General features: G+C 43.2%; 1 protein-coding gene across 4 annotated transcripts in view; it reads right to left on the bottom strand.

The window, feature by feature from the left end:
* Positions 1-1,512: 1,512 nt before the first annotated feature.
* Positions 1,513-12,658, bottom strand: part of cep112 (centrosomal protein 112) — a 123,391-nt gene continuing 112,245 nt past the window's right edge. For 3 of the 4 annotated variants that reach the window (XM_061712728.1, XM_061712729.1, XM_061712730.1), the window contains 4 exons: positions 12,193-12,282; positions 5,973-6,074; positions 2,816-2,880; positions 1,513-1,787 (listed from right to left, as the gene is read on the bottom strand). In XM_061712728.1, coding sequence (XP_061568712.1) covers positions 1,784-1,787; positions 2,816-2,880; positions 5,973-6,074; positions 12,193-12,282 — 261 coding nt within the window. In that variant the 3' untranslated portion in view covers positions 1,513-1,783. Of the gene's footprint in view, positions 1,788-2,815; positions 2,881-5,972; positions 6,075-12,192; positions 12,283-12,658 lie in introns of those variants that run through there. The other variant, XR_009770757.1, reaches the window with a different exon arrangement.

The following is a 12,658-nucleotide window of genomic DNA, read 5'->3' as shown; positions in this document are numbered from 1 at the left end:
TTTAAAACCTCAAAATGAGTTGCTAAAATAAACAAAGTCATCTGGGGGAAGTTTGCAGTTTTTTCTTGACAATTAAGCATCTGTTTTTAAAGCCAACTTATTCAATAAATGCTAATGATGTAAAGTTAAGGGCACATGCAATGTAAGGGAAAAGCAATTGGTATATTTGTAGTGGGACAAGTTGCTTTAACCATCGTGGTCCAGTCAGAGTTGACGGCAGTCTATCAATCGAACATTGGACATTACAGCAGGAGCTGCATAAGTTCATGATTGAGTGCACATATTTGGGCTGGCCAGGAGGAAGGACCTTGATACATCATCATCTTTTTATGGTTCATGGCAGGAACAGCTCTGCTTTTACAACTTGTTAACCAACATGTTGCACAAACTAGTTTGACAGAAGCACACTGAGACCATTAACCACAGAACACGACAGAAATTGTACGTACAAAACCCTCACACATACCTCTAAGATGCACACAAGAGAACATACACTTTGGATGCTTTGTTGCAACAGTAATGAATCCTCTGCACACCTCTTCCAGAAACAACAGGCTCAACAAAGGCTTTGTGCTGAATGACTAAATTCCTGTTTCTCAGATGTTGGTCTGCCAGTCCTCTCTCCTTTTTTCTATTCTTCCCATTCTCTCTTTCTCTCTGCATGGGCAGCAGAAATCCGTACATCAAATAAATACCGCAAGGGGAAAACGTGTTTCATTTGGAGACGGAACGGGTCACGGACAATGGGAGCACGTGGTGCGTGGGCGTAAAAACGGAAACAATTCCAATGTAAATAAGTGTGGAGGCCTCAGAAATCCAAACTCATTTAAGAATACAATAACATATGTACATTTAACTGCAAGAAAAAAGGAAAGAAGAAAAAAGGGCTGGTTTTCTGGAAATGATAAGTATTCAAGTTCACGCATTCCTCAACTACCAGTGACTCAAACTGAGAGGGGCACATTATGAAGCCCGTCTTCAATCCACCAAATGTTTTTATCATCATCAAACCTTCAACTCTGGACACTTTGATGGAGACCCCCAAGACACGAAGGCCTTTTTGTGGACTCCAACGTCTGAGTCAGTGAGGTTGGGTTTTAATGGAGCTGCTGGTAAAACCCAAAGCAGCGGCAGAAATGCTGGGGCCAGAGACTGTAGCCTTTGGCCTGAGGTTCGAACAATCGACTTGCGGCTCTCTTTATCTCAACCAACCACAAACCCCCCCCCCACAACTGTTCAAATGGGGCCTGGACAGCGAGGCAAGGCGAAATAGTGATGGGGGAAATGGGAATTCAAAGTCTTTGGTGGGAGCAATAATCTTGGTGAAACTAGTATGTTGCAATCATAGAAAAAACATGGAAAAAGCATGACCTCCTCTAACGGAGGAATTAATTATAAGGTATTTCAAGAAGATGGAAAAAAAAATGCTCACGATGTGGAAAAAAGCAAGACGACAGAAGATGATACAAGTCTTTTATTAAAAATGATGGCTTTTTGAGGATACGCCAACTGATAACAAATATATATCAACAATGAGAATATTAAGTTAACAATATGAATAAAACACAATAGATACTTAAACAGAGAAAGGTGCAAAAATGAACATCTTCAGTAAAAACAAAACTGACAATGAACACATAATTTATATGAGTTGAAACCAAAAAATAAACTTAAATATGACTGGCCCAAGGCGATGACGTGTGTGACCTACTCGTAACAGTCAGTAATGCTCACACTGGATGGGAGACTTTGTCCTTCTTGTCCTTGTGAATGTTGAGTCGTGTTACCTGTGTGCAGAAAGGAGTGCAATCATTAAGATGTACCGGAATTGAGAGCTCTAACGGCTCTTTTGTGATTTTCAAAATCCCAGTCACTTGGAGTTAATTGAAGCAGAACAATAACTTGTTATTTACTGTAAGTGACTGCAGTCCAGACAGATGTTCGCTCAGATGGGAGCATTGTTTCAAAAGGGCCCTAATCACTGCGTATGTGCATGTGCTAATGTTTGAGGCAGCATGATGGACGGGCGGCAAATCAAAGTCCGTCAGACTCGAATGCGTGCAACAGACACATCATAATGTAAGACTTTCTATAAGGCCATGTTTACACGTAGCCGGGTATTTACAAAAACGGATATTTTCCCCTCTCCGTTTTCAAAAATATCCTCGTTTACACAGACTCGCATGAAAACGCTGGTAACGTCATGCCAGCCAATCAGAATCCTGGAAAAAACATCAACAAATGACACGCGTAACTTCCAGTTAAGGCTGATTTATGGTTCCGCGTTACACCACCGCAGAGCCTACGGCGTAGGGTACGCGGCGACGCGCACCGTACAGCGCGCATCGCCGCATAACCTACGCCGTAGGCTCTGCGTCGATTTAACGCGGGACCATAATTCAGGCTTTACTTCCAAGACGGAACGAGAGTCTGAGAGAATTTAAAACAGGTAAAATAAAATATTGACGGTGGCCAAACAAATTGTAAACACAGGTCGCACTCATGACGCTGCTGGTGACGTTTCTGTCGCATAATGTGACGTAAATCTCCGTTTTCCTCAGTTTTCCTCTGTTTTGACGCAAACGTGAAAACGGAGTTTTTGAAAATCTCCACTTTGGCCGGAGTTTTCAGAAATGATCGTTTTTGGGGGCTTTGACCTCCGTTTTCGTGTAAACGAACGGCCAAAACGCATGAAAACGCCTCCGTTTTTGCCCCGTGTAAACGGGGCCTGAATGTATACAGAAAGCTGTTTCTGCGTTGAACCAGGGCACAAACATCCACGTGAACTCCACACAGCCCAAACAATCATACTAACCTCCTGCTGCGACAGGCATCCAGGTCTTCCTGCAGCACGGAGATGGTCTTCTGAAGGAAGCTGACCTGACACGGACACACAATGCAAAACACAGCACAGTAATCATGAAAATGCTCTCCCTCGGACTGCTCGTGTAATCAGTGTGAGGGAAGCAGGAAAATGGTTTGAAGGGGAAAAGGGTGGACGGCTGTAGGTGAGATGAGCTTTTGAGTGGAGTGGAGTTAGCTGAGCTGTTGAGAGTGAAAGAAGAACTTACTTGTTGAGTCTGGGGGTCAAGACACAAGGGGGCGAGGGTCAAGAGATAAGGCCAGTGGGGTTAAGGCTCTTTGGGACACAGAGTGCATTATGGGCCAGGTTAGTTGAGGTTAGGATGTTGTATGAGTAGGCAACACGGTTCTTTTGTTTGGCTACAATTTGTAGGTTTATTTATGAAGTGTTTTTGGCTAAAGGGAAAATAAACCCCCATCTACATTTACACGGCATCTAGCGCCTGGCAGAAAAATCGCAGCTCCACAAGAATCTGTATTGTTCTGGGACTACCGTACTGGAGCCGAGGGTACATTCCTTTCTGTGGGGGAGACCTCAGCTCAAGTTCTAGCATTTCATTTAGCAATTTACACTGGTGAAGTATATACACTGGTGTGGTTGGATGCTTCCTTAGGCACCATAACTCTCCCTACCAATTTTTTTCCCTTCACTTTATAAAAATAATGCATGTTAATGTGCAAAATCCAGGACGCTGCCAATGAGAGGAGAGACCGCTCTGGCCACGAATTACATTTTATAAACATATCGGATCACAGAGCTGTGGTTTGTGTGCTGAAATGGGATCTTGGAAAATGTGTTTGAACAAGGCACAAAATGTTGCACCACACGGTCAAATTATTGTTACTACAAAATTATTTAAAACATTGACACTGAGAAAAGTGAGGCTCCTCTGTTAGTGAGAGATGAGATACAAGGTTCAGAGGTACATCTAATCAATACAGTTGAGCAAAGGCTGATTTAGCAGTCTGTCGGAGAGACAATGATACATGAAGGTCTAGAAAAGAGGACTGGCAAGATTCAGTGTGGAGAAAAAAGTACATTCTCTTTCAGTTCTTGTATGTGTCAGGAAATAGCATACAACATCATTTGGTCCTCACCAGGTTGTAAAATTAGGTAAATACAGCCTCATATAAACAGGAACACATGACATATCACACTGTGCCATTATGTAATTGGCTAAAACTAAACTGAAATGCAGCAGTAGTGTGTGAAAAACTTAGTACACCCTCTGATTACCTAGCATAATAAGCTTGTCCTTAAACAGCAATAACAGGATGTAGTCATTTTCTGCATGACGTTATCCGTTTCTCACATTGCAAAGGAATTTATTCCAACATTGCTTCAGTTTATACTCAGTTCATACGTTCATTTATACTCAGCTGTCCTAAGATGTTGCCGCAGCATTTTAATCAGGTCTGGACTTTGACTGGAGCATTACAACCTTGTGATTTTATTCTTTTTTTTTTTTATATACCTTTGTGTTAAAAAGATTGCAGGTATTTGGGATCATTGTCACGTTGAAAAGCTCATTTTCAGCTGAGCTGTAGGTGTCAGACAGATGCCAGTCGGGAGTACTTTGCAATGATTTACATATAATTTAAGCCCCATTATTAAAAACAGTACAAAAACAACATACCATGATTGATGCTAGTAAATGTCAGCATAGATAGATTAAGAAATCCTGGACACGAGACATTAAAAAACCCAAACTGGAGGGACGTATCACAATTAAAGGTAGGGTAAGTAATTTGAACAAAACCCTGAGAAAACGCTCCATCGGTAACTCATGAACCTCATGTGGACGACCACGAACCCTCCGCCTGTTGATGATTGGCTGGAGCAGTGTTTGTTATGATTTGGCGGTAAGGCCGTCTCTGTTTGTTCCAGTTTATGGAGCTGGGGCTGTGTATGATGACTGGTTTCTTTCTTTCTTTCTTTTTTTCTTTTTTTTTACAGTGTACTCACGAGATGGGCAGTGGTGAGAGATTATTCACTCAACGTGACAAAAAGTGTTCTGTCCTCTTAGAAATTAGTCTTACTGACATCAGTAACATGATTGTATATATTTCAAACATCCCGGAGAAGCTGAGTCTGTCTGACTTAAAGGAGGAGAGAATTCACAGCTCGATGAAATACTGTGTGTGCAAGTAGTTTAACAATTTATGAATAATATTTCTAAAGTTTCATCATCTAGGGTACATAACATCAAAAGATTCAAACAATCTGGAGCAATCTATACACACGGGACAGGGGTTAAAATCAAAACTGCATGGTTGTGATCTTCAGGCCCTGAGGCATCGCTGCATTAAAAACAGACATGATTCTGAAGTGGAAATCACTGTGTGAGCTCAGAAACACCGTCAGTGAACACAATTCATCCCCGCATCCACGAACCAAAGTTAAAAACTCCACCGTGCAAAGATAAAAGGCACATTAGCAAATTCCAGAAATGCACCAGCTTACTGAGTCAGAGCTTATCGAAGATGAACTGGGGTAGAGTGGAAAACTATCTTACGGACATATCAAAAACCGACGTCGGTGATGAGGGTGGATGCAGCAAAAGAGGAAGAGTTGTTGTCTTTTCATTCAGAACGATGCTAGATTTATGCCCAACTCCCAAAATGTACATGTCTTTGGGTATGATGAAGAAGCCCACATTACACCCAAATGTACTCTTCACCAGTCAGTAACTTTGGATAAAAGCGTGAGCCAAATACATTTAATGTAATATAATGATGGAATAGCATTGAAATACATTGTGACTTGTACATCTGTGAGGACAACAGTACAGCTGACAAATATACAGGATATGCTGGATATGCAGCATATGCTGCCAGTCTGATGACACGTCAGAGAAGACATTGCTTATTTCAGAGAGACAATGCCAAACCCCTGTCTGCATGTATGACTTGGTAATTAAAAACTCCGCCTGATGAAATGGCCTGTCTGCAGTCCAGACCTGTCATAGTATAAAACCAAATATGCTGCAAAGAAACCTCCAAACTGTTCAGCAATTAAAAAACTAAATAAATAAATAAATATAACCAATAACACATACATACACGGACACAATTTTAAAGCAGTCTCTCTGGAATCAGGCAGGACTCACCTGAACTTTAAGAGAGGTGATGGTGTCTTCCAGTGCCTGGCGGAGTTCAGCTGGCATCAAACCTTTAATCTTCTCCTCGTATTCCTGCTGCACCTGGGTCACCTGGGAACATAAAGTTGTTAAAATCTGACTTTATCAATGTAAATGATAGATATGTTGTCATCTCCTTGACTTTGACACTGGTGAAGGGTCTCACGTAGATGAGAAACAGGCTCATTAAGATTAGCAGTTATGTCACAACAGTCATTTGTCAATATCACTGCTGAATAAGGGCTTCTGTATCCCTTTCGCTCCCAGACACAGCAAACAAACCATCACACACACAACCCCCCCACTGTGGCTATCCCCTCTTTATTCATAGCTCAGAGTATTCCCTCGCTCTTCACGGCTCCTTCACATCTCCGCAGGGGGTCCGCAGGCAGGCACGACTCACGCTAAACAACGCCGCCTACTGGCCGCCGGGAACCACAGCAAGCTCTGACACAAAGCCTTTATGGGCTCGACACAGCTGGGTTTGGACGAGGACAAGGCCACGGTGGTGGGCAGAACACATCAAACACAGCAGCAGCTCAATAGCTAGCTAGCTATCTCCACTGGGGAGGACTGGAGGAAGTCTGTCTGGGGCTAAATTACACTCCACTAAACCAGAGTCTGATTATAGAAGTTGAAAAGGGTTTGGTTAGCGCAACCCCCACTTTTAACCCACAAACACACATGAATGGACGCGCACACATGCAGTATATAGACATGCAAACACACACATGCATGCACAGACCGAGCTTTTACGGTACTGTAAAAGCATTTACAGCATTTTGAAGAGTCGCCGAATCAATTAATCCGGGGCCTCGATGAACAGTTTAACAGAGCCCGGAGAATTAACGGGGGCTCGTGAAAAGCAACAGTTTTCACCCACATATTTCAAGGTGTAACCAGGGGAGAGTTTGGGCAACCACAGCGTGTCTGGCAGAGCCAAAGTCCAGCTCCGTCCAGCTCTCATCAGTCTGGTCTTTCAAGTCAAGAGAGCGTGAATAAATTAAGGGGGAGGGCTCTCCTTAAAATAATCTTCCTGTTATGGATTTAACTGATTGTTCTGGCTTTGGCTAATTAATCTTCCTGGGCACAATGAAAGGGATTGGGGAAGCACTTCAAAGCAGCCCTCAGTATAAATGATCCCAACATGAAGCGGCTCACTTTGTCTCGGCACAGTGTGCAGTAAATTAGTCTGCCACAACTTTGCCAATTTTTCCGTCTCCCTCTACCCTAATCATTTTAAAGTGTCGGACCAATTACATTGGGCTGGGAGTCCATCAATTTTCAAAAAATATGCCTTTTTTTTCTCCCCCTGCCAAGTGAGAATGAGGTCAAGGATAATTAGATTTGAAAGTGACCATTTAAAACAAGTGGCCAAAAAAAAACAACAGGTTGCTGAAGCTTTAATTTGGATGTCCAGGATTTTAATATGAACTGAAGCAATGGGATGCAGATATTGAAAATGCCTCTCTATCTATAGCAGCTTCTGTAGTCATAACAGAATGGCAAGCCAAGACAAAACACACTTCACTACCTCAGACCAAAGCAATAAACAATGGCTGAATAAACACATCCCTCACCAGCCACTCTGAATATATGTCTTAGATTCTTCAAAAGCCAAGTTCCGTAGTTTTGCATTCTTGGTTCATGTATGGCGCAGTTACCGCAGCAATGAGAGATCCGTGCTGCCTAAATTATAAGCTCCTTGCGGCAATGCTGTCTCCATTTTCTGTCCCGTACATACATTGGAATGGGCACGGCTAAATCGGCGTATGCACAAGGACCCACAGAGAGCAACGGAGGTGACTGGATACTGTACGTACAGTACGGTCGTCTAGAGTCTAGACGACCGCCCTCTGACGCTTGTGGAAATTTTCTGGGCAATATGCGTCGCCATTGTGGCAACCTCTAACATAAAACTGGAGGGGGGGGGGGGTCTGACTTCATCGTGTCTCTGCAGAGATAAAAATGCATAAAAGAAGCATCTGATTCCCAGAAGATGTCTGAGTTGTTTCCTAAGAGCTTTGCATTCTCTTCCAAGTGTCCTCCCCTTACATCTCCTTTTTTTCTTCTTCTTCAAAACACACATTCTTCCCTTTTTTCAACATCTCTTTTACAGCAAAGGCATGTTTGTTTGCTGACAGGTGGAAGGAGACATGTGACGGCATCTGAGGAAAAAAGGCTCTTCACCATTAGGACAGAAGTGAGATGCCTTTGAACAACACAACGCTGCTGATCAAGCCCTTTATGAAGTTTTTGGTCACTGACGGACGCCAGATGAGACAAAAGGCAAAGAAAAGAAGGAGGGGAAACGTTGGGGGAAAAAAAAAAAGTGCTTCAATACTTCGCCTTGCAATGAAAGGGACTTTGACTTTGTGAAGAAAAATCTGGATTCTTTGGCACATGCAGCTCTTAAAATGAGATTTTGTTTGTTCCTGATGAGGCATAATTTTAAAGACGGTGAAGAACGCCAGCCGTTTTTTCCGCTCCCAGTCATCTTAAAATGACATTTCAACTATATATAGTCTTTATATTGTGGTTTTGACTTTCTCTTGTGTTTAGTACCGACTCATAGCATGGTTTTTGACAGCTGCCAGCAGAAAGGAACAAGCCCTAAACACTTTAAACGTTCAAATGAAGTCTGCCACATCGTTGGGAAGCTTGATGTATGTTAATGAAGTCGGTGTGTGTGTGTGTGTGTGTGTGTGTGTGTGTGTGTGTGTGTGTGTGTGTGTGTGTGAGGAAACATGTGTGGGACAGGTTAGGAGGTGGGGGGGGGGGGGTGGGGGTGTTAGCAGCTGCTGCAAAGACATTTTTTTATATGCCCTCTTGTTCCTAAGCAACAAAAACCTTGCCAAGAACAAGAGAATACATCAAAAACACCACCACTCACAAAGTTTGCACCTTCACATCCACTGACTTGACATTGAGTTTGCCAAGGAGTAAATTGAAAAAAAAAAAAAAAAAAAAAAAGGTTTGGTGTAAGCAGGAAAAGAGAAATGAAGAAAGGGGGAAACGACAGAAGAAGGTTAGACATGGCCGCAGATCTCGTCGGAGTGGGAAGAACCGAGGGACAGATCGGTGGCTGGTGATGTAAACGGCTCACAGGATAAATGACTAAAACCTAGATCTTTAGTTGAGTTCCTCTACATTTCTATGTCTGCATCAGTACTGAAAAACACCCAAAGACAGAAAATGTATATTTTCACTCCACCAAGATTCATCTCAGAAAGCTGTACAAGTTCACCACCCTCACTGTATTATGCTGTGATCTTCAAGAGTAATTCGCGGAAGCGTCGAGCTGCTGATGTGCCGTTTCAAAGGTGAAGCAGCCCGCGAGGGCCCCTGACTGGAAGGCAGGCAACATCTGTGCAAAGTCTGGGCAGAAAAGCTGTTTTAGCACGAGAGGTATCAGATTACAAAGACTCATCTCGGCAGATAAACAAAAGCAACGTCAGTGTGAGAAGACAGCGTGGATAAACAAGACGTTAATTCATGTTCATGTGTGATACGATAATCTTCATTCATTCACGTCAAGTCCTTTTTGACACCTCGCATACCAAAACACACACACACACACACACACACACACACATATCCCTGACCTTACGCTTCGATACGTTTTTTTTTTTCCAAGGGAACTGCAGAGTAGCTTCTCCATTCTCCCTCCTCTTTAGTGCACTTCCTGTTTGTTTCTGTGCAGCCAATACTGTCACGGCAAAACAATCTGTGATAAATTAGTGAAATGTGTTTGTGGCCGTGAATCAAGAAGCTGTCAGGAAGCTACGATTGGAACCAAATGCTTAGTTACATTCTTAGTCTTGTTTACTCATTCTCCTCAACATGTTGCATGATTGAAATCAGGGTGTTGCAGCTTTTGGAAGAGAGAGAAGAACCTGCGTCAAACCCATATTCACCGACCTCAACGACTGTAGAAATGATTTGTTTGACCCAACAATCAATCAGGTCTACTTCACGAGTTAAAGCTCTGGAGGACTGACCTATTAAGAGCGGGTTAATACTGGTGCTGTCCCAGAAGGCAGCCTTCTGCACCCCTGGGTGTGGGTTGATGACCAGCGCCTCTTGAAAACCACTGACCTTTCAGCATAGTTTATGACAGCCAGACACTGAGGTGTGTGATGAGTGTGTGAAGTGTGTACAAGGGTCAGTGGGTGGATCAGAAGCAACACAAGAGAATGAATGCCTTTGGTGTACATACCACGGTACAAAGACCGGCCTCCTGTGTGAGTGCAGTCATTAGTGCTTTCTTCTCTGTGTGTGTCAAGGTCAAAACAGAGCCTGATTACAGGGCATTCTGGAGAGCCACGGGGAGTGTGTGCGCGACTGTGTGCGCACACAGAGGCTTCCCTTTTGAACACAGGCAGTGGTGGCATTCCTGGCCCTAGGCGCTGGCTCTTGAAGCCAGATCTCAAGGAATTTGGGAAATATCCGAGGGGGCACACTGCTGGCTCTGAACAGGAGACGGGGAGATGCTAGTCTGATGAGGACAGGGCAAGGAAGGAGGGAAAGCATCTATTTGGTTTGTCTTTTGTGGCCCCCTGGAGGATCAAGTTAGGATGGCAAATTAGGAGAGAGGGGCTAGCTACGTGAAGTGATGGGAGGGTAGAGATGGATGCGGAAGAAGTCACTAAAAGGATATAAGAGTACCAGAAATGCTTGTATGATTTACCTTGGTTGATGCGGGGACACTTTGTAGAGTTTTCTCCAAGGTAAAGCCCACAACCTGCCTTTTAGACCCCATTCCCACACCGTTTTTTAAAACACTCTATGAATTCTTTGAGGAACAGCTTTTGTATTTGGTCAACTGTTCTCTTCAGACGGGTGTCTTCCCCACCGCCTTTAAAACGGTGGTGGTGAAGCCCCTTCTGAAGAAGAGTGGGTTGGACCCCAATGTTTTAAATAACTACCGGCCTGTATCCAACTTACCGTTTTTAAGTAAAATTTTAGAAAAACTTGTTTTTAATCAAGTGAATGAATTTTTAAACTTAACACACATTTTAGAGGCTCATCAGTCCGGTTTTAGGATGAACCACAGTACAGAGACAGCACTTTTAAAGATTTTAAATGACATCAGGTGCAATTTAGATAACCAAAAACTGACAGTCTTGGTTCTGCTGGATCTAACCGCCGCCTTCGATACAGTAGACCATCACATTTTATTAAACAGACTGAAGCACCTGGTCGGCCTCTCTGGTACTGCTCTTAACTGGTTCACGTCCTACCTCACTGATCGTAGTTTCTTTGTAAGTATGGATACATGTTCCTCAGGAACCTATAAGATAAAGTGTGGGGTTCCCCAAGGGTCAATTTTAGGTCCAACTCTTTTTAATCTGTACATGCTGCCCCTTGGGGACGTCATCAGGAGACACGGCATCAGCTTCCATAGTTACGCTGACGATACGCAACTGTACATCGCCGTGTCTCCTGATGACACTGGGCCAATCGATGCCCTTTTTAACTGTATTTCAGACATCAAGTCATGGATGGCAGCAAACTTCCTACAGCTCAACCAGGGCAAAACAGAGATTTTACTCATCGGTCCCGAAGGCCAGAGAGAGAAACTTTTACCAAAGTTACAGGATTTTAAACCCTCAAAATCAGTTAAAAATCTGGGTGTGATTTTTGACTCTGAGCTCACTTTTATTCCACATATTAAAAACATAACAAAGATCGGTTTTTACCATCTTAAGAACATAGCCAGAGTCCGCCCGTTTCTCTCTCAGGCCAGTACGGAGGTGCTAATGCATGCTTTTATCTCATGTCGTTTAGATTATTGTAATGCCCTGCTCTCTGGTCTTCCCAAAAAGAACATGTACAATCTACAATTATTACAGAACTCAGCCGCAAAAAATACATTTTATGTTTATGTTTTATGTTATGTATATGTTTGTGGAAAGCACTTTGTGTTACATTTTTTGTATGAAAGGTGCTTTACAAATAAAGTTTGATTTGATTTACAACAATGTTGAGGTTATGCGCTGGAAAGAAGCATTAAGACGTGCGACGGAGAAGGCTGAGGGCACAGGGTTGGAGGAAAACTTCCATGTCAGGCAGTGAGAGAGATGGCGGGATAATGGTAGGGAGCAAACGTGTTTGAGTGAGGTGGCCAGCCTCTCGCGCACAAGCCTGACAAGCATTAAAACAAAGACAGGAGAAGAAGCTTCATTACCTTCTCCTCAGTCTCCAGCTCCTTGTTGAGCAGCTTCTTCTTGGTGCAGTGCAGCTGCCTCTGTAGACTTTCCACCTTCTCCTGCAGAGCCTGGAGAACGGAGAGATGGACTGACTTGGCGGAAAGCAGAAAACGGCTCCAAATCTTTGTGTGTGTGTGTGTGAGATGCGTGACACAAATTGAGACACTGGTATACAGTTACATGTCATCCGGCAAAAAAATGCACGCTTCAAACCAAATAAGATCCTATAAGGGACTCAGCAAGAATCCAGATGGGCAGAAATCAATGAAATAACATCAACTAGTCAGGAAGATACACAGAGGAAGGGAACGAGAGCCAGTGAAGTGAGATGCTGCATTTTTATTACACGTTTTTTATATTAAAAAGGCTGATAATGAAGCCATGACAGTAATTACTGGGAGGATGTCCTCATTAAGCCAAAACATTTTAGAGAAGAACACAGAG

This window comes from Cololabis saira, chromosome 21 (assembly GCF_033807715.1).
Source record: "Cololabis saira isolate AMF1-May2022 chromosome 21, fColSai1.1, whole genome shotgun sequence".
In the NCBI taxonomy this organism is placed as follows: domain Eukaryota; kingdom Metazoa; phylum Chordata; class Actinopteri; order Beloniformes; family Belonidae; genus Cololabis; species Cololabis saira.
This window is presented reverse-complemented; position numbering and strand designations above follow the sequence as displayed.